Source organism: Solea senegalensis, linkage group LG4 (assembly GCF_019176455.1).
Source record: "Solea senegalensis isolate Sse05_10M linkage group LG4, IFAPA_SoseM_1, whole genome shotgun sequence".
Taxonomy (NCBI): domain Eukaryota; kingdom Metazoa; phylum Chordata; class Actinopteri; order Pleuronectiformes; family Soleidae; genus Solea; species Solea senegalensis.
This window is the reverse complement of record NC_058024.1, coordinates 24,072,193-24,097,064: the sequence shown is the minus strand read 5'-3', so window position 1 is coordinate 24,097,064 and position 24,872 is coordinate 24,072,193. Positions and strand designations below refer to the sequence as shown.

The following is a 24,872-nucleotide window of genomic DNA, read 5'->3' as shown; positions in this document are numbered from 1 at the left end:
GAGACGGATGGATGGATGCCGGAAAGCCGAGAAATCGAGCTTTGCGCCCATATACTTGTCATTACAGTAGAACCTCAGGACTTGTGCGGAACCACCGTCCAATCACAGACAAAGATTCACCGGCGCGTTGCACATTTGTGACGTCAGCTTCTCAGTGCCGTGATTCCTAAACGGTTGAATAGCTGCCAGATATCGAAAGGGAACGTTGCCGTGGGTAAAGCACACAGACGCGCTCATTTTTGACTAATTCTACAGCCAATAAAATCGAAATAAATCCAGACTATCACGATGATGAGAAGAGGTTTTAAATAGAACATGATGTCAATTTGGTATTGTGGGTTCCTATTTAGGAGAAAGTAAGAATTAATCTATTGCATCTCTGTGTGTCAGACTGTCAGGTAGACTGTGATCAGCAAGTCTGACCAGTCCTGGTGGTCAATGTCCACCTGCTACTGCATCATCAGACCACCTCCTAACTGCAGCCAGCCCTCAAGACCTTTGAATCCTCTTTTTTCTGCAGAACAAAGACCATGAGCCTGCGAGTTAATTAAGGACTTCATTAATGTTTATTTATTTGAATGTTAAATCAAACAAGAAGCTGAAAATAGATTGTGGATGCTATTGTGGATTATCATCAGTCACCCCATCCATTATCAACCAGTACTGCTGTCAACAATTAGCTGTTGAAATGGCCTCACTCACTAATTTTTCCACGATAGTAAATGTTTTGTACAGCCACCTGGAATCAAAACCTGATTTTCTGGTTGAAAGACAAGTCGCTGAATAATACGTTTTTGTTTCAGAAGGCATTGAGTAAGCATCTGTATGTACGTCATCTCTTTTTGGGGGGGTTTATTCTTTTTTTTGTGAAGCCCATTGTAAAAGTCCATTTCTGTCATTTATTATTAACAGGTTAGACGACCAAAAAACAACAACCGCTATAAAAACATGCCCAGCAGCTTGTGACGGCATACTGGTGTATACATGCCTGTCATCAGGATCATTTTCTGCTTAATCTCCAGGCACAACTGTATTAAGTTGTATTAGTATTTTGACACTACATCAAAAAGATCCACGGGAAAAATGAAGCACTGCACTGATCTACAAATTTGCAACTGATAATAAATCATTAGAACCAAAGGCAAACAATTTGAGATTTGACACCGATACAATAAAAGGTCTTAATATAATATATTACGTTGAATTAGTGCACATTTCCAATAATTCTGTATTTCCCATTCAAGGTAATGGACCATTTTGCCCCTTTATCGTCGCCTTTTAATAAACAAACACGAGTGAGGAAGGAAAGTACCAGCGTGTGGTCTTTTGCTTTCTCATTTCACTCTGTGTATTTTTCCACTACAGGTATTATTATAAATACTCATTGCCGAGGCCCTCCCACCACCTAGACAACAACTCCCATGAGCCCATGCTTCTCCCACTACTAACGATTATTTTTAAATTCTCGTATGTCTTGTTTTTGTCCAAAATGATTCCGTTTTAACGTTGTCTTTGTTTTATGGAGCAAAGATACGAAGACAATATTCACATTTAAGAAGCTGAAAACAATCAGAAATCTTGTTTTAATCATATGAATCGATCCAGTAATCGTTTCAGCTTTATCGAAAATGAGTTGTTGTTTTGGTTGCGAGACGCCGAGTGGCAGAAATTACATACTATATAGGTTTTTATCGATTATTTGGTGCAGATTAACTTCACGTTACGTGTAGGTATATATAAAATACCCTGACTCTGTACATCCTTACAGCATATTATCCAAAAACCACCGAGCAAAAATCACCATTCCCATGATCAATTTGCCCCCCAACCTCTTGTTATTAGCACCAACCATGGGTGACACGCTTCCTTTATAACGTCCATTTTGTACATCTTTACACACTGATCTGCAACATATAATATGAGGAGTTTCTACACGGTACACTGACCTTCAAACAGGGGGCAGAAGTGCCTCCAGCAGGTGATACATCCCTGAGATGTAAACTGTCCCATGGCCGTCTCCAGGAGGAACATGGGGATACCACAAGCGAGCAGAAACAAGACATATGGAACTAGAAATGCACCTGAGAGAAACATGACAAGTGTGACAAACCAAAACACTTCATCTGTGGCTACATCGCACACGATCAATCGACATTTTCTTTACTCATAAGTCAAAATTTTACAAGAAAAAAAAAAAACACACACACATAACGTGGGTATCTGATTTTCTCTAATTTTAAATGTTCCACATTTAGATTTCCCCACTGTTAGGTCTTCCAAATCCAGACCTTTGCACATGCTTGTAGACCATGTGATCAGTGAAGGGAGCAAAGGGTCAAATCATTGTCTATAACTGTCAAGAAAAAGAGGCCAAAAGGGGCCATATGAGGCCAAAGAGTGCGACACCTTCTTCTTCTTCTGCCCTCACCGGCCCCTGTCTCCAATTTTTACGTGTGTTCGTAAACATGAAAGTGTGAACACAGCATCAGCCACATTTTTGAAAGGAAAAACATATTTCATCCTTTTACATCTTTTGTAAATTCAGATACAGGAGTGTGGCCTTAAGATATGAAGGTGTTTTCTTTGTTCTTGTCAAATTATTCCCTGCAGTACATGAGGCTGTGTCCTCTTTAATAAATAAAAAAAAAAAGGCAGTTTGTCATGTGTGTGTGTGTGTATCAAGATTATCCCCCCCTCACATTTGCTGGCATTAACAATGAAAGTGCAGTTGTTTGACTTAATTTTTTTTTTGTTTTTTGTTTGCTTTCAGTCCACTTCCTGCTTACCTCCCCCATTTTTATAGCACAAATAGGGGAACCTCCAGAGGTTTCCCAGCCCAACCAGGGTTCCTGCCACAGCCAGTAGGAACTCCAACTTGCTCGCCCATTGGCCACGGTCCAGCAGTTGAGTCTTCTTCACCAACTTGCTATCTGGACTGGGAACATCAAGGCTGTTTCCTCCCACAAATTCCCTTGACATATTCAAAGACAGATAGAATAAGACAAGACAAAAAAAGAAGCATTAACTCTGAAATCCACCTCCTCACACACACACACACACTACATGGCTTTTGGTTTTATCTTTAACGTTGTGCCGCGCGCGCCAATTGTTTGTCTAATTGTTTGCTACAAGTGAATTTGGTCGTTGTGTTTGGTGAACTTGAGGTCGCACGAGATGACGAGGAGTGGAAAGTTTTCGTCGGTATGTGCCAATGAAAGAGAGAGAGAGAGAGAGAGAGAGAGAGAGAGAGAGAGAGAGCTGCGCACATTGGAGCGCAGCCAAAGTGATGCTTTTTCAGGGTAAAAACAAAAAGAAACCCGGGTACTTACCCCTCCATGACGAAGCCCCACTCCCACGAGAGTTGGTCACAGCGACAGCAAAAGTGATGAGTATTCCTCTCAGCCCGGGTTTTCACGGCAACAAAAGCCTGTTTCCTCTCGGCTCCTCTGCGCTCTGATCACTGCCGGATTGGTCCGCGCACCATGCTGCCTGCCTCACTTGAAAAAAAGAAAAAGAAGAAGAAGAAGAAAAAAAAAAAGAAAAAATTTCCAAGGTATCGCCAGCCACTTCCCTGCTGTATTTTTCCACGGAGCCAGGAATGGCTTAAGTCTGTAGATTAGCACAGTTGCTAACAACTAAACCAAATCAGCTGAGCAGCCTGTGCTGAGTCTGTGGGTGGAGACAGACTTCAGTCATCTGCAGCCAATTGGGAATTTGTTGCCTTCACTTCTTGGACCATTATACATCCTGGAAAAAATTAGAGGCAGTCATGTTGTTAGACTAACTAAGCTACAGTTCTGTTCTTTTTCTTTCTTACATTTTTTTTTTTAAAACTAAACCGTTTTTAATATTAAAGGTAGTGTGCAAGCTTTTTATTTTTTTTTAGTTCAGGGGCTGGACCAATACAAGTAATAACCTATAAACAACTCCGTTTAATTACATTTACTTTTTTCATAAAAGCAGGAGTGGTTAGTTCTCTTGCCTTTGCAGCAATTTGACCCAGGTCTGAGCCCCGGTTAGAACAAGGGCCTTCCTGCATGGAGTTTGCATGTTCTCCCCGTGTGTGCGTGGGTTTTCTGCGGGTTCTCCGGCTTCCTCCCACAGTCCAAAAACATGCAATATGGGGATTAGGTCAATCGGACACTCAGCCCTTTTCTTGAGGGCTGATGCAGAGCGATCCGCGACCAGAGTGAACATCGGTGCTGCTGCGTTTGAACGGTGGCCGTGACTCAAAGCCCCAGAAAGGGCTGCAGAGTGATGACATGGTGGCTCTGTTTCAACTGGACAGGCAGGTTAACTGGGAACTTTTGAGAGTATTTGCTGTTTTTCATCATCACGTTGTCAGTTAAACAAGTATCCAAAAAAAAAACATAGCCTCACCAAAAAGTACCAAACGTTACCGATGCTGCGCGGCGCTCGTGAATCCGCGTTCGCAGCGCGTTCCTGTGCTCCGGAGGCGTGGCTTCGGAAGGAAGTCTGCACCAACTGTTTGTCCAGGCGCTCCAACCCTGCCTTTAAATTTTAACGATTGTGTCACCAATAAAAGTTTCTTATCTTATCTCGAAGTCGTAAACAACCACAGAAGTCCTTGCATTTATGGAATGTGCCAGTCAAATTTAATACTTAATAATATGTTGACACTGTGTTAAATAAGTATTTATAGTGAGAAACTAAATGAAAGTGTCCCGTATCGACACATTAACACTGACTGCCGCTGCCGTACATGCTGGTTTAGGCCTCAACTGGGAACCACACAGTTATATAACAACATGTCTGGGTAGAAATAGCCGGCGCCAATGTCATGGGGCACAAAGATAAAAAAACATTTTAATAATCTGATATTTGTGTCTCTAATCTGCACGCCACGCCTTTGCATCACCATGTGGACTAAAGGGTCATTAATCCAGACTCACCTCCCACATACACACTGCACTGGAACCCACACAGAGGTTTTCAGTGAGTTGTGTGCATAAGAGCATTTCACCTGTGTGTGTCCGAGTGTTTCAGGTAAAGTACAGAATTTCTTTTTCAGTTCAACAACAAACTGTAATGTTTGTAGGATGTTTAATATGTGTAAACATGTCAGCACTCTTGTCTTTGCAGCAAGAAGATCCGCTGTTCGTGACCCCGGTCCATCCTGCCTGGAGTTTGCATGTTCTCCCTGTGTGTGTGTGTGTGTGTAGGTTTTCCCCCCTGAACACATGCAGATTTGGGGATTAGGTAAATTGATTGTAGGTATGAGTGTGAGAGTGGATGTTTGTTTGTCTCTGTATATGTGGTCTTGTGGTGGACTGACGACCTGTCCAGGGTTTGACCCCGCCTTTCGCCCTGTGTCAGCTGGGATTGGCACCAGCGGCCCTCATGTGGAGAATAAAGCAGTAGGAGAGGAGATGGATGGAAGTTAGTCTGTCTAAACATTGAATTTCTTGAAGTTGGACTAACACGCCCAGATAATGTGACTGTGAGTTAAATAAATATTGCATACCTCAGCTTTGACACATCACAAAAGAATAAGAAAAACAACCTGGTACTCTATGTTTATTGGACTGACAAGAAGCTCAATGTACTGAATATTTTCAAGATGTAGGAAGGCACAGAATGCTGCCTGCTCAACTGGAAACTGCCAAAGGCTACCAAGTGGAAAGGGGGAATGTTGCCACCTAGTGTAACGGAGGTGGGCACATTCAATAAAATGTCTCCCCCACTGGTGCTTGAAGACTGAGACAAGGACAGTAGTCCAGTTTAACGGCGTAGTTGGGTTAAAAGTGTGCCACGGAGATGTACGCTGACTGTCTCACGCTCAGAGGAAGAAGAGGATGAGAGGAGCAGGTACACAGATGTCACTCTGCACACACACATCCACGTGTGGAGGGGAAGTTCTCGCAGGCCTCCGCACAAGATCGGACCACCACTGACCAGCAGGGACAACCAGAGAGAGGCAACCAGAGTTTAGGCCTACTGTGGCCTTGTAGGGTAAGGTCGTGTCATTTAATTCATGCCGCGTAATGGATTTCAAATGCTGAAGTCACAAAATAATACATTTTAACTGACTGATGGAGGCAGCTTAGAGGTTGAGCAGTAGCAACAACTCTTGTCTCTTGATGTAACTCTTGATGTAAAAGCATGTGTCTCTGGACTTTGGTGTGGGTTAAAAAAGGTTTACAAAATGATAGAAACTTTACTTTCCAAGCAGCAGACATATTCTTAAAATACAGAAGACTTCAGCAGATGTAGATGTTATGAGTTTGTTAAAAGACGTAAATATGATTTCCCCTTGAGTTTTCAGTGCAAGAGAGCGTCCGTGTCGGGCTGACCATGTGTCAGTATACTTCACTCAATCACAGCTCAACTATTATTTTAACGGACGTGACAATTTGTGCATTTCCAACAGAACACGCTCTGATGTGCAGCGGAGCCACAGACTCACTGATTAAGTTACTGCCGTGACAAACAGACAAACAGTTCCTGTTTCATCATGTGACGCTGTTCTCCACTCAAGTTTTGTAGACTGGACCTTTAAATTTCTTTTGTTTATTTTTTACAGTTTAATTACAATCATTAACAAGCATGATTGACATTTTTTTGCAGTGAGCTTTCAATGTCTTGCTTGAGTGTGTCTTACATGTTGACCAGCCGCATATAGAAATGCTGAAACTACGTTAATGGCAAGATGAGATGATTCTTCTCAAAATGTGAAAACATGAAAGCCCCAGCTCAGCCAGTGCAATACAAAATGGTTGCCATTCTCTTGTGAAATGACTATGTGAAAATAAAACATGCTGGATTGACTCTGGATGTCCACACTGGCACCAAGCAACTTTTTCCGGCAGAGGACAATGCCCCAATCTCAGTCGACGTAGCACAACCTCGGCCCCTTTTCTTTAACTTCATTAAAAGCCACTTCTTTCTAAGAGAAGGCTGCTCCCTTCCTCCTGCCACTGTCTCACCTCCTCGTCTTTCCATACACTATCACATTCATGTTTTCCTCGATCCCTGGCATCTTTAGCCAATTCCTCAACAGACACTGAGTGTCTATGGACAGCAAATGTAAAATCACCCATAAGCGCAGCCCAGAGTTGCAGGTCTGAGCTCCTTAACTCACTGCCTTACCCACAGAATTGCCAGTAGCTCTGGGGTCGAGGGGACTGACATGTGATCTGACATGCAAACCCTGTGTCTGATGTCTGATCTGCAACAAAGATTTGCAACGAACACGCTAAAGCCAGCTCCTCCAGATACAGGATCCCTAGACCACACATGTGAAAACGTAGCGTCTATACTTTTGAATTTCCATCTTCAAGCGAAGATAAGTCCACTTTCAGCCGAGGAAGAGACCAGAATGGGACTGAGACCAGACAGATCCAATTAAACGACTCCACTACAGCCCAGTGCTTAGTGCAAGCCGCAATATGTGAAGAAGGAAATTAAAACATTCTCCTATCATCATCCCCCTATGGAAGAAAAGCTGCAGGAAAGTTAACGTCTGACAAATGCATGCGAGGAACTTTGAGAAGAGGGTGAGACAGGAGGGGCACAGGAGGAAGAACTTGTGATGAAGAGGATGAGACCAAGGAGAGAGAACTTTGAATTTTTATTATTATTATTGTTATTATTAGAAGAATATATGTACTGGGCGATAAGGACCAATCAATAGTGGTAGATGGCAATGTAATAATAAAGAAAACCTTAATAGACTTAAGTGGGCATATGGAAAACACATGGAGAACATGAAGTGTAGGCACAATCTGCTGACTCAGTGACCATAAATCTGTCGGAATGAACAAAAGCAGCAGCACTGAGTGAAGCTCTCATTGTAACGTCTGTGAAACTGGCTGCATCAGGGCCTGTCATACAAAAAAAAAAAAAACACCTTCAGATTTCATATGAAAGAACCCTTTCATAACGCTGCCGAGGGAGAAATATCATGGGATGATCCGCTCGCCTCACACCCGTGAGCGAGCGGACGCAGAAACGCAGGTTCATACCACATTAGTCCCGGATGAATTCATTTTAAGTACATCGTGTCTCGTTGTGCTCCATTTAATTTGATTGTTCGCGACGTTACAAAGGAAAGTCACTCACACGCTGCTGTCGTCTGTACAACGACAATACAGACATTCATTCATTCATTCATGCGGTCGCTGTGGCCCTTTACTTTCTCTCTGCTCTGCTGTGCTCAGCTGACCTCCTCCTGCAGGAGGTCAGCAGAGAGTTAGCTGGTGGTGACACCTGCAACACGGCTCACCTTAATAACAACACCACCACTATAAAACATCTCCACTTGTGTGGGCGTAATAATCTCACACACTTCCACTGCAGAGTGGGGATGAATCACAAGGCGCAATAACGGTGCCATAATCTGTCAAGATACGGCCGTTACATCCGCCTGGCGTGTCTTGTGTTTCAGATGTCACACAAAACATTGTTCGGCATCTCAAGGTCTGTTTTCAGTTTGAATGTGCTGCCATGCCACAACTTCCTGTTGCCGCCATGCAGGCTACAGCTACACCAACTGCTGTTTGTTACACAATGAAACAATGAAAGAGTGTTTGTAGTTAAAACTCCGCCGCGAAACTGGAAGTTCGAGGTGATCGGATTTCACACGGTCCGGCTTCTCGTGTGACAACCTGTAACATGAGTTTCACGGTGCCGTGCGCAGGCATTGTCCGTTTGCCCGTTTTCTCTTGCAGCCCCAATGAATTATTCAGCGGCAACAGTTGTTTTTTTTTTTTGTTTTTTTTAAAAAAAAGAAGAAAAAAACCTCCAGACTTCACAGGACGGACGCCAAAGTACAGTAGAAACAATAAAAGCTCTGCTTTATTTGTGAGGCTCCTCTTTTCCATACAGTAAATTCAATAACCATAAAACAAGACAGACAAATGTAAACAAGACAAGACAGCAGCTATTTAAGGCATATGTACACTTTGCTGTAAATCTCTAGAGCTAACAGGGACCATGCTCTCTGTACAATGAAATTAATAAATAAATAAAAAAAAAAGATTGTTTACACACAGGCAAACACTAAGCACATGCTCAAAGGAAGTTAATACTCAGCTGCAAAAACAAGAAGAAGAAAAAAAGAAAGAAAAATCACAATTTAATGTTTTGGCATAAGCACAAACAAATGTGGAACTGTGTGCACTTGAATAATCAGTTGTTTGACCTGAGGGCATCCTCGTCGAGAAAGGCTAAATTTAAATGTTCACACAGTTGTGATATTGTGTTCCCTCAGGCATCAGACATTCCTCACAGGAACCACTTTTCTCAGCTGTTGGTGGGAGGATGGATGAAAGGCTTTTGACTATTGAATTACACATTTCCTGTCCTCTAAAATGTTGTTGTTTTATTAAGAAAATAGAGTCACCAGAGCAAAAGGAAAACAACAACTTCAACAACAACAACAACAACCACAACAACAAAGAACAGAAGTATTTCACCACCAGGAATGATCAGGCTTCATCATCAACGGGCCGAAAACGGTTTCAGCCTCCGTCTGAGCCGACTCGTTTCTTTCTCTCTTAAAAAAATGATTTGTTTTGTTTTATATGACCTTGTACAGAGTGTTTAGGAGCCCCATTCAGGTATATTTTACAAAAATATTCTAGGAGTATCCTTAAAAACATCTCGTCGTCGTTAAAAATCGTACTTGTTATATGAACTGAAGAGGCACATGATCCTGGAGGAGGTTTGCTCAAATGCATTTATTGGTTCTTTGAGACATTAAATGTTTGACTTAAAGGAGGAAAAAAAAAAGACACTGTTTAGTGCACAATAAGATATTTTCATAGCTTCATTTTAATATTAGAATTACATTTACTTTTACATTTTGCACAAATCCACACTCTATAATTGGTAAAATCCAGGGTAAAATTCACCAAGTGGTCAGGCTCACTTTGTTTTGGAGATCTTTCTGTGTGTGTGTGTGTGTGTGGTATGAGTTAAGAATGAACGATGAGCCAAAACGTTCCCGTTTCTGTCGAACAAGTCCAACAAAATGAAGCAAATCAGCTTTCATATTCACCTCAGTGGCGTGGCACGATAAGAACCCTCGCTGTGTGTGGACACAGAAAACATACAAACGAATGGAACTTTCTCAAACTGAGACGAAAACATCATCAAAAGATAATCTGGCACGGTTCAACCTTCGGCTGTGCGTTCGTATCACAAATAAGAGTCTCCGACAGCAGTGAGTTCCTCGAGTCACACTCGATAAGGTCAGAGTACCTGCAGTTCCAACGTAGTCCCAGGGGTTTTTGTCTTTTTTCATGCTCAAGCATGTTTGGCACTCGTTTGATTCAGAAATTGATATAATAGTCACAAAGTTAGACCGCTTTCGCCGACCGTGTATGTAAACGCACAACTCTTGTCACGTACAAATGTACAGCTCAGCAGACCTGTACACGCATGTCACCTCCATGGCGGCATTTACACTTTCGTACCAGACAAAAAGAAGAAGAAGAAAAAAAAGAGAAGGGAAAATAAAGAATAAGAAGAATAAGAAGAATACACATAAATAAGAGATATTACAGATTTCTGATACTTTTTCTTTTTTTAAACAGAGATCTATCTTGTAGCACGGAGAGAGAGAGAGAGGAAGTCAAGGCTTACGACATGGGAGATAAAACTGTTGGCGATAAAAAGCCACTGATGAAGATGATATCGTTTTGTCCTTAGCTTATTACTGAAATATGACATAATGTGTATTTTCTTCTTTTTTTAAATCATGTGCACTTAGCTATACAATGGATAAGTACACAAACAACAAAAGGGAGGTTTATTTCCACATTCTTCAGCGTGATGAGAGGAAACGGCAGCTGATGAGATCAGCCATCGCCGCAGCACGGCCACATGGCAGCGTAATGACAAACACACTGTTTTTTACTCAACTTAACATCCCACGCTTTTTTTTTTTTGAATAACATCTTCTCAACCACTTCCGAGCAGATTGTTCCTTCTCGTGTCATCACAACAGATGATTCACTGCAAGTCGGGAACAGTTCCAGGGAAGTTGGGAGGGACGATGGATGCCACTCGTGTCGAAAGAACGAAAGACTGTAAACAAAACAGGAGGAAGCCACCTGGCTGGGCATGATTTGAATATACAAATTCCCCTGACCCACACCCGAGCGGTGACTCCTTGGAGCCCTGCCTGGTTGCCTGGCAACCATTCTCCAGCAGTTTTTTTTTTCTTTTTCTATGTACCAAACAAATGGCATATAAAGGTGTTCACTACAGTGAGGGTACACAGAGAGTGAGCTAAGCTAAGTGGCTTCTGACTGACTCAAATAAACATATTTCCTCAACTATTTTCACTTTCATTTTGATGGTGAATCCTTTCTTTCTTTCTTTCTTTTTTGTCTTCCACCATCACACACAGCAGCAAGAATGTTTTCCAGCTCGAGCATAAAAGGCACAGTGAGACATTTCCTCACATGGGCTTTAGGGACAGGTGGTCACGTGTGTACAGCAAACACAAGAACAAACCCTTTTATTAAACAAGCCATTCAATGACTCCAGTTTGGGGAAGTTGGCGACAGGAGCTTGTTATCTGAATTTGTGGCTTCTCGCCCTGTAGATTACACCGGCGGCCACTTTTAACTGTTTTACAGTCACCTACAGTGTAAATCACACCTCCAGATAAACATTTAGGTTTATGGCGGTGGGAGACACACTTCTTTTGTCCTCAAGCGCACCGAGGTCAAATGAGGGGCATTAATGACGACGGGTCTGAAAAACAGCCATTTAATCATATCTATTTACTTTGATTGCTAATCTGTAAACACGGCGAGTATGTCGTAACAATGCTGTAATCACTGTTACATGGTTTGGCGTGGTGAAGTAACTGCGTCATAAAATAAATATACAATTGACTTCTTTTTTTCTTTTTAAATGACACATGTAAAAAAATACTCTGAGGAATGAGACGAACCACCTGTTGATTCCTGTATAAAACATCACGACTGGTTCGAGCGTTTTAATACAATAAAATTTAATGTAAGTCCCGGGGGGAACAGGTTACTTACTGTATGGCACTGTTAATGTGAGATGAAGCAAAAACAAAACAAAAAGTGTCGAACAATCAAAACAGGCATCTTTTTTTTCCTTATTTTCTTTTTGAAACTTCCATAGCTAAAAAAAAAACACACTATCAAGCTTGAGAAGAAAACATTGTACCTGAAATAATAATAATAATAATAATAAGACTGCTGATTCACAGAAGAACAGGCGGTTAAAACACGTTAAGCCCATAGCTCTATAGACTACTATTTAAAATTCACACTTTTACACATTGGTCTGATTTAGATCAACAAAACAATAAATCAACGCTTATTGCAAAAATGTAAACAACCCTCTGATGTATGATAACAAATACCTTTGCAAGTACAGTCAACATGTCAGTACAGGAACAAGCTAAGACAAGGCCTTTTTTCGACCTTGTTTTTTTTTTTAAACCTCACACCAAAGTATGGAAATCAAGCAAAAATACAAAGCACCAACTTCTGATTTTAGGTTATTTAACGACTTCTGCGTTCGGGCAAAACTGTTTCTCCCTTTTTCCAGTTACTACTACGACTATCTCATCAGTATCACTGGGACCATTCATTAGTGTTTGTTTCATCTTTATTTACATTAATTTAAAAATAAATATTTGCCAACTGTAGCGTTTCACTACAGCGTATTTGCTGGCTTCTGTGTTTTATATAACAGGAAATTAAAAGGTGGCAGACGACACGAGCTGTTCAAGCAAGAATAACAACAGACAAGAACTATAAAAGACAATTTCAAAACAATCACGAGTTTCACTTCCCGTTTCTCTCGTTTTAGGGGTGAGCAAAAGAGAAGTGAAGTTAAGTGAATTCATGTTTTGTCTTGATCCTCTCGTAAGTGCAGATATCAGTCTCGGTTACACAACGTGATACTGGGCACTGTATTTATTATTTTTAATATGACAGCTAAAGGGTTACGCAAGACTACGAGAGACTTCTGTCTGTTGTCTTAGTTCTGTTAGAATTAAATTGTAATCTTTGCACAGAAGCCAAAAACAGTCCTTATCAGATGTTGAGCATTTGTATTTTTGCCTCTCATTCTTCTGCCAAAAGCTCCGTTAAACAAACAAACAAACAAACAAACAAACATCTGAGGGCCTATACACACACACATGTATAAATCTAGAACATTTAGGCCTTTGTCTGTCAACTTGATATGCCCTCTCAACAACAACAAAAAAAAAAGGGTGATGGCATCATCGGGCCTGTGCTTCTTCCAGACAGCCATGAAAACAATCTCAGTGAAATGTAACTTTGGCCAAGTGAAACATTCTCAGAAAATGGCACATTACATTTCTACTGTGTGCAGGGAAGGGCAAAAAAAAACCCACAACGATGCTACTTCTATCAACAACGTGGTAAAAGATCTTGACATGGCGTCACTTTGACCAGTACCTGTACAAGAACCTACACGGGGCTACTGTTTTTACTGTATTTACACGTAGCAGCTTAAAAATCACCCTAAAACTGTGATTATCACACTACAACATGACCGTTAATCCCTTAATCTCTCGCTCTGAAATGGCGGTCGATGCAGATGAGGTGGAATGTGTGGTTTTTATTAAGTTTAATTTCTATCAGGTATTTGTATCCCCGCCCCCACACCACTGTGTCCTTATGTCTCCTCTGCTCTTATAAATCCTAATGGCACATGATTTTTTGTTTTAAGTCACCGTACAGTTTGCGATTAAGTTTTTTTTGGCACATAAAATATAAATACAGTCTCTTTCTCTCTTTTCTTTTAAAAAATAGAATCACACACAGTTATAACAGTGACACACCAGTTTCCTCCAGTGATAATTTGAGGTGAAACTTTGGTCTCCATATTAGCCTATCAACTGGATTACAAAACGCTGGTCATCACATGGAAAAACTGAATCATTACAGTTACAAAAAAAAAAGAATAAATAAATATCGGCATAAATAAATAAATATATGACTCGAAAAAAGGTTGATAAATAACCTCACAGAAATCTTCAATGCATAACTTTTGCATCATACTTGATTACATTTTTCAAAATAGACCACTCACACCTGATCACAGACAAATTACAGATTCAGGAACATTTAAACGAGAGGTTATAGCTTCGCGCCACTATCCAAGGTTTACCATGGAAACCTCGAAATGAAACCCCAACTACAATGTGGACTAAAAGATGCCGTGAAGGATTCTGGCCTGCTCTCACAAGTGGCTCCAGCCACAGACAGAGACAGAGAGAGAGAGAGAGTAGTGACAGAGCGCGTCCTTGTGGCCGAGGGTCGAAAGTGCAATGTGACGAGCGGTAAAAATGCTGTGGACCTTCAGAAAAAAGGTCCGCGGTGATCTGCAGGAGATGTGTGATCGTGACAATGATATGCTACTTTTTTGTTTTTCCCCCGTTTGCTGCGTGTGGACTGAAGTGAGCCTAAGCTTGTTTAATCCATGTGTGCTACTTCTACCGTAGTTTATAGCTTTAAAGGTCCAGTGTGTGCGACGTGTAGGAAGGAAATTTGTCTGGTTTCAATTAAGCCTTTTCATATGTGCGTGAGAGTCTTATCATATGGCACCGATGTCTCTACAGCAGCCTGCACGGACAAAACCAGCTAGAGCGTGCATTTCTTATTTTTGAAGCAGAAGCCGACTACTGGAACGCACAGGCCACCGTAGTTTCCTGATGTGCTTGGGGGAAACGGAGGGAGTCACAATCTGCAGTCTCACGTCACTAAATTCTTACACACTGGACCTTTAAGGCTAATTCTCCAAATATCCTCTACCTTCTTTTCTTCCTTTCTTTTTTTTTTTTTTTTATTCAATTACGATCTCAAACTCGATTTGGACAACACAACTCTTAAATATGATAAAATACAATTCCATAGGATTGTGTGCAAAATGCTCTACAGGCATAATAGTAACAAAGAAACGGCCTCCTCTACACAGACTCAGGTGCTTGTGGTGAGGTATGAATACCGGCCGGGGACTTGGCTGAATCATTAACCTTCCCGAAATTGCCAACTGCTCTAAGCCTTCTGGAATGTGGGTCACATTTCTGACTCTTACAGTGTAAAAACAAACAAAACCCAAATGCCACTGACTGAACTTGTGACTAAAGATGGTCTTAAAGGATTCAAAAATTGCTAATACATTATGGCAATGAATACTTCAACTGAAAACAGAGGCCACTGCTCCAAGTCGTAGCTAAGCATAAAATCACACATTTAAAACGTGTGATTTTATGCTTACGTATAGATATCCATAAATCCAGCGAACAGCATTTGCAGTTAAAAAACTGCAAATTTTCTTTAGAGAGCTTTCGCCCCGCGTACCGAAATAAATAAAGAGAACAAAACGGCGGCAACTTCACCTCAAGAGACTGCGCGTTTACTTTTATACGCACAGATAGGTTTCAGTAAGTTTCTAATTAGGTACCTGTATTGTATTAGTCAGCCCGACAGTTGAATGGATGGATGACAGTGAAGGGTCCAGTGTGCTAAGATGAGGATAAGCCTTCATCTGTCTTCGTCGTTCCTCTTCAGTTTGGAACACCGTTTACAGAGGCAGGTCTGTGCTGTTGTGGCGAGTCTTTCTGGAAGTCCCATCATCCCTGGGCAGAGCTTTCTGCAGGTTGGACATGGCAGCGGTCTTCTTTAGGTCAATGACCGCGTAGCATTCACTGCGCCGCGGTGCCTGTGCGCCACATTTTTTGGGTGGCAGGCGCTGGTGCTGTGGCTGGGACTGGGCACCTCCGCTACCGAGGCCTTGGCAGGGAGGTTCTCCCTCGAGGTCCACCTGGATGTAATTCAGCTGCAGTGATGGAGGCATGTGGCTGTGCTCACATCCTCCGACCCCTGACCTCGATCGTTTGCCAAAATCAAAGCTAAATATCCCTCCCCCTCTGTCTGGTTGACACGGCCGTGGGTGCGGGGGGCAGTTGTGAGGGAGCCGGGGCTGGACCTGCTCTGTGTTGACATAGTTTTGCAGGGCATCTCTGTGGATGCCCCGACTATCCTGGTGGTACCCGTTGGGCGTCCCAGGGCCCTCTGAGAACTCATATTCGTCAAAGTCTTCCTCCTCTTCTTCATATTCCTCCTCATCCTGCTCATCATCCTCATCCTCCTGCTCATCGTCACGCTGCAGAGCTCTGTACTCCCACACTGGCGGCAGGGAGGGCAGGTTCTCATAGTTCAGCAGAGCTGTCCGACGGTGACTTCCGCCCATGCCCCTCTCGCAGGCGTAGCCCTGCGGGGGCAGAGACGCCGGGCCGTGAGGGTGTGGGTGCAGCAGGGAGTGGGGGTGACTGTCCCCCGTGCTGCTACTGCTGCTTGAACCCACAGACTGTGACACGCTGCTGGGACTCAGCCGCTGCTTGCGGCCGCTCCTCAGGCCGTTGATGTTCTCGTAGGTGAGCTCGCCGCTCTGACAGCCGTCTGGATGCTTGTGACCCGGGTGGCGGTGTGCTGCGTGGTGAAGGAAATGGTGATAGGAATGAGAGTTGCACAGGTGCATGGAGGGCTCGTCTCCGTCTGTCTCTGAGCCTGTGGCACCCTCTACTGGCTGAAGGTTGTGTGGATTGTGCCCGTGCCTCTCCCGCTCTCTCTCCCTCTCACGCTCTCTCTCCAGCAGATGGCGCTGTGCTGGAGTGGGGCCCAGCCTGAATTTGACCTCCTGTGAGGACGGTTGCAAGAACACCTGAGCATCTTTATGCTCCTCCAGTGGACAACACCGCAGATTGCCAATCTGCGGGTTGCCTTGGCCGCCGACTGGCATGACTCCCCGTGTTGTTTCAGTAAAAGTGCTGGGCCGCACCTCTGGTAGGGAGTGCATACAGTGACGCATAGACAGATCCCCCTCCATGCTAACAGTATTCACATAAGTGTGGGTCTGTGAGGGGAAAATAAACACAGGCTGTGTCAGACTGCGAACTAGCACAGACACCGGGAGCTGTAAAGGGCTTGGTCAGGTCTTACCTGGTCTTCCAAACCCATGAGGCTATGCCCATGATCATCAGCAAGAGAGGGTTGAGAGGAATCGCCTCTAATAGGATAACCTGGGTATCCATTGGGAAAAGCCTGAACAGGAAATCCTGGAGCTGCAAACACAATTGTCACAGTGTAAAGACACAGACAGAGAACTGTGTGGTGCAACAGTTTTTGTATGGTGGAGACTCTAGGGCTGCAACCAATCGATTATTTACTTGATTAATCGACTAATGGTTTGGTCTAGAGCTGAACCGATGAATCGATTATTAATCGATTACTAAATTAATCGACAAGTATTTTGATAATCGATGAATCGGTTTGAAGCTTTTTTTCATGATTAAAACAAGATTTACGATTGTTTCTTCTTCTTAAAAGTGAATATTGTCTTCAATTCTTTGCTCTGGATAACAAAGAAATCATTAAAAGTGAATCATTTTGGTTTGTGGACAAAACAAGGCATTTGAGAACATCATCATTTCCAGGTTTGATGAATATCGATCAACATTTTTTAAGGTTTTCTGATATTTTATGGATCAAACGATTAATCAAGAAAGTAATCGACAGATTAATCGATTATGAAAAGAATCGTTAGTTGCAGCTCTAGTTTGGTCTATAAAATGTTGATTGTGTTTCCACGATGGTGATGATGCTTTTAAAAGTCTTGTTTTGTCCACAAACCAACATGATTCAGTTTTAATGACTTTCTTTGTTATACGGAGCAAAGACACCAGGAAAATATTCACAATTAAGAAGCTGAAAAATCAGAGACCCCCAAAAAACACAGAGTAATCAATTATTAAAATAGTTGGCAATTCATTCAGTAATCGACTAATCGATTAATCAATGCCAAAGAGCAAACATGCCAAACCCAGATAAAAATGATTTACTATTTACTGAATAGTGTCAACAAGCTGATCCATGTGGAAGTTTTTAGATTAAATATAATTCAAATGGTTTTGTTTAGAACAGCAGCCAAAGTGATCATCCACGATGATCCAAGTGCTGCCTATCAATTCTGACATGAGCCAGCAACCAAACATAGCTGACCCTTATTTACTACACACTGGTGAATAAAGGGAGGTAAACTGAGTTATATGGTTGAATGTAGTGCTACATGGGGCAAAAATGGATTAAAAGCGTCAGAGTGGAGGTGTCACTTGTTTAATTGAATTTGAACAACATCTTTTACGGTCATAAGAACTGAGACTTTTGAAGAAAACATTTGTCACCTAACCTTTACCATCTGTGAGGTAGAGGTCTGCAGCTGTGGGCTGATGTGCTATTTGTGTGTGTGTGTGTGTGTGTGTGTGTGACTCACTGTTGGGAGTCTGCGGCGTGCGAGCCATGTCCATCTCTGGCGTGTGACCAGTGCGACTCATCATCATCGACTCTTCCACCACGTTGATGCTGTTACACTGCATCAGTTCCTGGAGCAAGTTGAAGATCTCCTCCGCCCGGGAACACTTGAAGGCAAAGATTCCTAATGTAGGGAACAAAATAACAACATTGTTATTATTATTATTATTATTATTGTTATTATTATGGCTTTACAAATTCATAATTTGTTCTTCTGCTCCAAAAATTCCCACCTTTAGCTAAATAGTCTATATCTTTATCGGGGAAGGTGTTACTGGTCATGTTACAAGTTCACACAAGAATCCTCTTGTCACATCTAACATAATAACTGAATATGCATGAAGATCAATAACGTGAAAAACTTAAACCAGGATCAGACTTGATTTAATCTTCAACTTTTGCCATGACCTCTTGAACGGTGAACCACAACCAGTCATTGTCAACAACTGAAATTCCTATAAATTTCGTGTGAAGACATTGCCTTATTTCTCTTCATTCTTTTTTATCTTACAACAGCGACACTTGGTCCGAGGCTTGAAACTGCAATGCTAATTCCACACTTTTTAGACCCACTCGTAGGGGGACGGGACCTCATTCCCAGAATGTAAACAGTGGCAGCCATCTTTGCTAACAGCTACGCTAACAGGACCGAGTGTCACTGGTGGGCACCTGACAAAGAAAAGAATGGAAAAATGAGGTTGGGAAGCACACTTTTTCTAAAATGCTAGCCCTATTCTAGTAAAACAAAGGTAAAAGCAAATCGCTGAAGTATTCCTTCAACTTCTAACTATTCTAATCTGACATGTCAAATTGTCTCCAATGAAAAGCACCAAACAAAAAAAGCTAAAATAAACCAAAGAAACAATAAATTATAGAAAGTAAGAGCACACCAACAAAATGTTTACTAACCCTGCCCCGTCTGACAGCGGCGACCGCTCTCAAACGAGAACAGGTTGGAGTCGTAGCCATAGCGTCGCAGGCAGAGATATGGCCACCGGATGGCGTCTCTCTTGCGTGTGTGAAGGATGAGCTCAGTCTGTGTGAGCTCCATGATGCCAGAGCCCAGTTCGTTGCCCTCATCATCCACATTGGTGACCTAGGACACAAAAAATGAAGCGTAAGCGTGAAGACGAGTAGACGAAGAGGCGGATTCTTGGAAAATACACTCAAATAGTGTGGTTGACTGCAGTCTAATGGGGGTTGAAACAGACAGTACACTCACTCACAATCACAGCACAGAACAGATCTTCAGAAATGAAGGATTAATTTAGGGATTATGAACCTTAAATTTGGTGAGATGGTTGTCTCGGATGGGGTCTCTGTACAGACAGCTCCAACAGCTCCCCATAGCTTCAGCAGGCCAGCTGAAACCTGTCACAGAGGAAGCAAACCTCTTCATCACCTACTGCCCCCTCAACAATGTCAACAACCTTTTTAAGCAACTGAAGAAATCACTGATTGTAAAGAAGCCTTTGGAAACCTTGAGTGGGAAAAACCTGTTACACAAAAACGCTGGAAAGAAAAGTGCCTTTTGAACGTGTGTGTACAGATACGAAGCATAAAACTGTGTGTGTTTACAATTCAATCTGAATTGAAAATGACAAAATACACAGTATAAGTTCAAAATATTATTGACCCTTTAGCTATAGTCTGTAACATGTGTCCAATAAACATGATATGAAATCCTCTCCATGTCCTGATGGCATCAATAAAAAAAGTTGTACAGAGTCTGTAGCTTTTGCAAACACTGTAATAAACAGTAGAAATTATTTTTAATGCTTCATTTGTTGCCATACCTGTCACTAACTGACCTGCCTGTTCATTATGATAAGGTTTAGTGCTTTCTTATAGTCTTCTTATAGCACCTCTCTCCTACACTTGGCTGAAAGCAGTTGACAAGTGGTGTACATTTCAAGTGTTTTGAGGGCTAAGCTTTGACGAGAGAACAGACAGAGGAAGGTGGGTTCACCCTCAGCAATAAATACATATAGAGATAAGCCAATACGATACTCACTATAACTGTAACTGACAGAGATCAGAAAAAGCATAATCTTACACAATTAATAAACCCTAAATATAACAAATGCTGGCAAATGTAAAATATTCTGTAAATTAGCATTTATCCATATGTCTCTTAATATAGCATATTCACTGCACCTTATCTGTATATAATAATCTGCACAATATAATTGTATTTATAGCGCTCATTTATATTCATATTTGTTCTTTATATTTATACTTATCCATAGAACAAATCTACTTCTGCACATATATATTCATATTCTGCACTTTCTGCTTGTTGCACTTCTGGTGAGATGCAAATCTCATTTCGTTACCCGAAACTTGTATTTGAGTAATGACAATAAAGTTGAATCTCATCATCTCATCTCAAATGGTGGTTGTTTACAAGAGGTAAGTGAGGGAAAATTCACAATTAAACTTCTTACTCAGTCCAGGCCATCAGTGTACGTCTCAATCCCAGGATCTTCTACTGGGCATCGGCATCACAGGCCAGTTGGTTTGATGGACTGACATCTTCAAGAGAAACGTGATGTTCTCCCCCCTGGAACCGAGAACATTCATTCGTTTTAGACAAATAACTTTTCTGTCAGCACATAAACATCACCTGCCACCACAAAATAACTGTGGATTCAATGTGGCAGTGTAGGGATTGAATAAACATAATCGTTTGCGATTATTTACTAAAACAAAGCAGAGTAAATGTCTAGATCGGTTCATGAAAACTGTGAAACAAAGTTTGTAAGGACTTCAAAGAACAAAGGAGTCGCTGAGAGAGGCTGAGGTTGGGGCCAGATTGCCCGACGTGCAAAACAAAAATAATTAACTGAGACTTCAAAATAAGTTTAACCTTTTGTTCACGAAATACGTCATAATATCAGGCATAAAATCATCATCAAAATAATCACAGTAATAAATAGCGGTCAACAAAAATATGGTGACCCAGATCACCCCCAACAGGTGATTCCCTTAATTTAACATCTCTAATATCTAATATCAAAACAAAACAAACAAATGCCAAAGCAATCAACAGATCTTAATATAATGGATAAGAAAACCCCAACTAAAATAATTCATGACTCCCACAAAGTTGAAGACAGAGATGCACAGATCAGATCTGTCCGATCTGTATCAGCATCAATACTTAGTGGCTCACATCATCAGTGGAGACTACTGATATATATACTATCTTTGTTTTTCAATGTTATGACAAAAATTACATAACAGTCACATTCCTTCATTCAAGAAGGAACCACATCAAACCCTATTATTATTTTACTTTCTTTGAAGTAAAATAATCCCAATCAGCCACACAATTAACCGACAATGTATCTACAACCATTTAGGTCATCCCACATCTCACACGTGATCACGTTTGTTTTTCATAAGAAAGTTTATTTGACAACATTTCTTTTTTGATTACCTGTTTTGTGTATTAACTGTGTATTAGTTTGTGTGTTACTTTTATTTTTAACCAAATTCCAGATAGGAGAATCATACCACAACTGTTGTGCAGTGACAGTTTATTTAAGTTATGCAATTTTCTGTATAATGTTTTGGAATTAACTCTGCCAAACATATTGTGGGGAGATCAGCCGCTGACTGAACGGTTTGCTAAAGATCATCATTGGTCATAGAAAAACTCATATTAGCCAAACTCTAAAACAATTTAAACGAAGTGATATAGTAGTTAAAAAAAAAAAATCATACACCAATAATTACAATTCCCAGGCCTATATCTTCAAAAATGAATGTAGCAGTGAACAGACAGTAGTATATTTTGAATAAACACAACATATAAACAAAATATTAAATATTTAAGGAAAATAAAAAAGAAATAGAAAAAAATACAAATAAACTTTGTCAATTAAACATCTAGATAAAAAGGGTTCTTAGCAGAATGAATCATATTTCCTTCACAATTTTAAATAAATGTAGCAACTGTCTATGTATGTATATGTATATACATATACATATACAACAATTACCCAATGCCAGCAAGTAAAATTGTTGTGATTAGTCTGTGATTAGCTGACCAACGCATTTACGACCTCAGATTTGTGAAAGTTTCAAAGTTTACCATTTGCTTTCCATTTTGGTCCCTTTAAAAAAAAAATGCTCAAACCGGTTGGCGAAAAGAAAAAAGAATATACGGGTGTCGATTAATCGGTCTAATTTAGAGAGGAGTCTCGATAGTGTTTCTTTGTGCCACACACCTACACACCTGAGATCCTAACACTACACATACACATACACGCGCGCGCTTTACACGGACACATTTCAGAGAAACACCGCTGCATTGAGAAGAGCGGCTCAAACCTGGGCCTGCACATCTGACTGGACACACACACACACACACTCACAAGTATACGTATACACACACACACACAGCTACCTTGAATCAATGCGAGCAGGCTAAAACGCGTACACACTTGTCACTGTGACTGGGGCTTTCCCTCCATCTGAGAAACACACACATGCACACACACAGCCTGTTTGCTCCATCAGGCAAACCGACACAGACCCCTAAACCAAGCCGACGGCGGGGCTTCACCTTCCCCCGCTGATGTGCACACAGACTCGGGTAGAGCCATGCTACCAACCGCAGCAGCAGCAGGAGCAGCAGCTCACTGACACCACCAAACACACAACGACACACACAACTCAACGACCGTTTGTTCTCACAACAGCGTGAACACACATGTACACACACAGAGTCAGTCAGTGGGTACGTGGAGAACGACAGCGATGTTTGTCGCTACTCACATGTCTGGCACGGTGTTTTCTCTTATATTAGCCTTAATGCGAAACGAGCACTGAGGCTGCTGCTGCTGCTGCTGTTGTTGCTGCTGCTGCGATTAGTTGCGGCTGCTGCTTCTGCTGCCGAGGATGGTGGTGGTGGTGTTGGTAGCGGGATGTGGCATTTGCACGACAGAGAGCGAATATAAGATGCAGACAAAGCAGGTAAAAAAAGATGATTTTGTGTTGTTTTCCCCCCCTCTCTCTCTCTCTTCCTCTTCTTCTTCTACTATAACGCCCCCCTACTGCAACACGGGCCTCTCTCTCTGCCTGTGTGACATTTCCCAAGCAGCTGGGGTGAGAGTTCACAGCCAGACAACGAGGCTGCGAGGAGAGGCAAGAAGGTAAGAAGCGCTGGAGGACCAGGGAGAAGGAAAAGGTGTGACGGACTGACTGACGGACTGACTGCTGCTACTGCTGTTGCTGCTGCTGTTGCACGACGGATGGCGAGGAGGAGCAAATTCCGTATGGATGTATCCCTAAGGAATTTCTTCATAATGAAAACTTAACACATGCCCAATTACGTTTTTCGTAGCCACACTTTCCAGAGAGAAAGAAAGAAAAACGCAATACATAAATTATTTGTATTTAAGAAGTTGGGTAAAGTCATAATCTTATGAGAATAAAGTTGTGATATTATGAGAATAAAGTCGTATTTTTGCGAGAATAAAGTTGTGATATTACAAGAATAAAGTTGTAATACTATGAGAATAAGGTCGTAATCGTGCGTGATATGATGAGAATAAAGTCATATTCTTGTGCAATATGATGAGAATAAAGTTGTGATATTGCGAGAATAAAGTCGTAATATTATGAGAATAAAGTTGTAGTCTTATGAGAATAAAATTGTGATATTATGAGAATAAAATTTGTAAAATTTGCGAGAATAAAGTCGTAATTTTATGAGAATTAAGTTGTGATTTGCGAGAATAAAGTCGTAATCTTGCGTGAATAAAGTCGTAATCTTACAAGAATAAAGTCGTAATTTAATGAGAATAAAGTTGTGATATTATGAGAATAAAGTCGTAATATTATGAGAATAAAGTCGAAATATTTCAAGAAAAATGTCATAATTCTATGATAATAAAGTCATAATATGAGAATAAAGTCATAATCTTGCGAGAAAAAAGTTGTAGTCTTACGAGAATAAAGTAGCAATTTTGCAAGAATAAAGTCGTAATGTGAGAATTAAGTCGTAATTTTATAAGAATAAAGTCATAATACTATGAGAATAGTCATAATATTATGAGAGTAAAGTCTTAATTTTACGAGAATAAAGCCATAATATGACAAGAATAAATGCTCACAGTTTATTCTCATACAAAGTTTGACGTATTGTGGACGCACAAACCAAGCAGGAAAAAAAGAGCTGCTGGACATCCTACGTTGTTGTCTGTTGTGTTGTTATCTCTGCTGTGTCATGTTCAATGTCGTTTGTTTACCTCACACCACTATGCTACATATGTCGTTGACCTGACCATAGGGTACAGCAGATACTTAGCCTACCAAGTAAAGGTACTCTACCATTCCATACCCTACTGTACCAAAACGAACTGTACCACAGCTTTTGTGAGCAATATGTATGTGCCTTCCTCTTTGTGTAATACGGTTGTAGGTTGCATTTCTTGTCACACCAGAAGACTTGTTAAGTGATTATTTTTCAAGGTCCATCAAGGTAGCACGACAGTTTCTCAT

At 41.3% G+C, this 24,872-nt stretch overlaps 2 protein-coding genes and 1 long non-coding RNA gene across 3 annotated transcripts; 1 reads left to right on the top strand and 2 right to left on the bottom strand.

The window, feature by feature from the left end:
• Positions 1 to 1,541: 1,541 nt before the first annotated feature.
• Positions 1,542 to 3,748, bottom strand: LOC122768714 (sodium- and chloride-dependent GABA transporter 3-like). Its single transcript, XM_044024903.1, has 3 exons — positions 3,330 to 3,748; positions 2,787 to 2,971; positions 1,542 to 2,081 (listed from the first exon to the last, which is right to left on the bottom strand). Exons 1-3 carry the CDS (start codon positions 3,335 to 3,337, stop codon positions 1,930 to 1,932), a joined length of 345 nt encoding a protein of 114 aa, XP_043880838.1. The 5' UTR covers positions 3,338 to 3,748; the 3' UTR covers positions 1,542 to 1,929.
• A 1,583-nt stretch (positions 3,749 to 5,331) lies between these two features.
• On the top strand, positions 5,332 to 6,911 carry LOC122768091. Its single transcript, XR_006360273.1, has 2 exons — positions 5,332 to 5,973; positions 6,392 to 6,911. It is a non-coding gene; the product is annotated as an uncharacterized LOC122768091 (long non-coding RNA).
• A 2,771-nt stretch (positions 6,912 to 9,682) lies between these two features.
• On the bottom strand, positions 9,683 to 23,481 carry frs3 (fibroblast growth factor receptor substrate 3). Its single transcript, XM_044023760.1, has 7 exons — positions 23,145 to 23,481; positions 20,807 to 20,922; positions 19,642 to 19,730; positions 19,269 to 19,455; positions 18,322 to 18,483; positions 16,992 to 17,113; positions 9,683 to 16,905 (listed from the first exon to the last, which is right to left on the bottom strand). The coding sequence occupies exons 3-7, from the start codon at positions 19,705 to 19,707 to the stop codon at positions 15,574 to 15,576; spliced, it is 1,869 nt and encodes a 622-aa protein (XP_043879695.1). The 5' UTR covers positions 19,708 to 19,730; positions 20,807 to 20,922; positions 23,145 to 23,481; the 3' UTR covers positions 9,683 to 15,573.
• Between the last annotated feature and the right edge of the window lie 1,391 nt (positions 23,482 to 24,872).

Bases quoted from the DNA above. Each gene is read 5' to 3' on its own strand.
- LOC122768714 (XM_044024903.1), bottom strand. The intron at 2,082-2,786 runs GTAAGCAGGAAG...TGTTTCTCTCAG, and splicing joins GTGCTATAAAAATGGGGGAG to GTGCATTTCTAGTTCCATAT.
- frs3 (XM_044023760.1), bottom strand. From the start codon at position 19,707: ATGGGGAGCTGTTGGAGCTGTCTGTACAGAGACCCCATCCGAGACAAC. The intron at 18,484-19,268 runs GTTAGTAAACAT...TCCCTACATTAG, and splicing joins CCGCTGTCAGACGGGGCAGG to GAATCTTTGCCTTCAAGTGT. The intron at 16,906-16,991 runs GTAAGACCTGAC...TTCCCCTCACAG, and splicing joins TCATGGGTTTGGAAGACCAG to ACCCACACTTATGTGAATAC.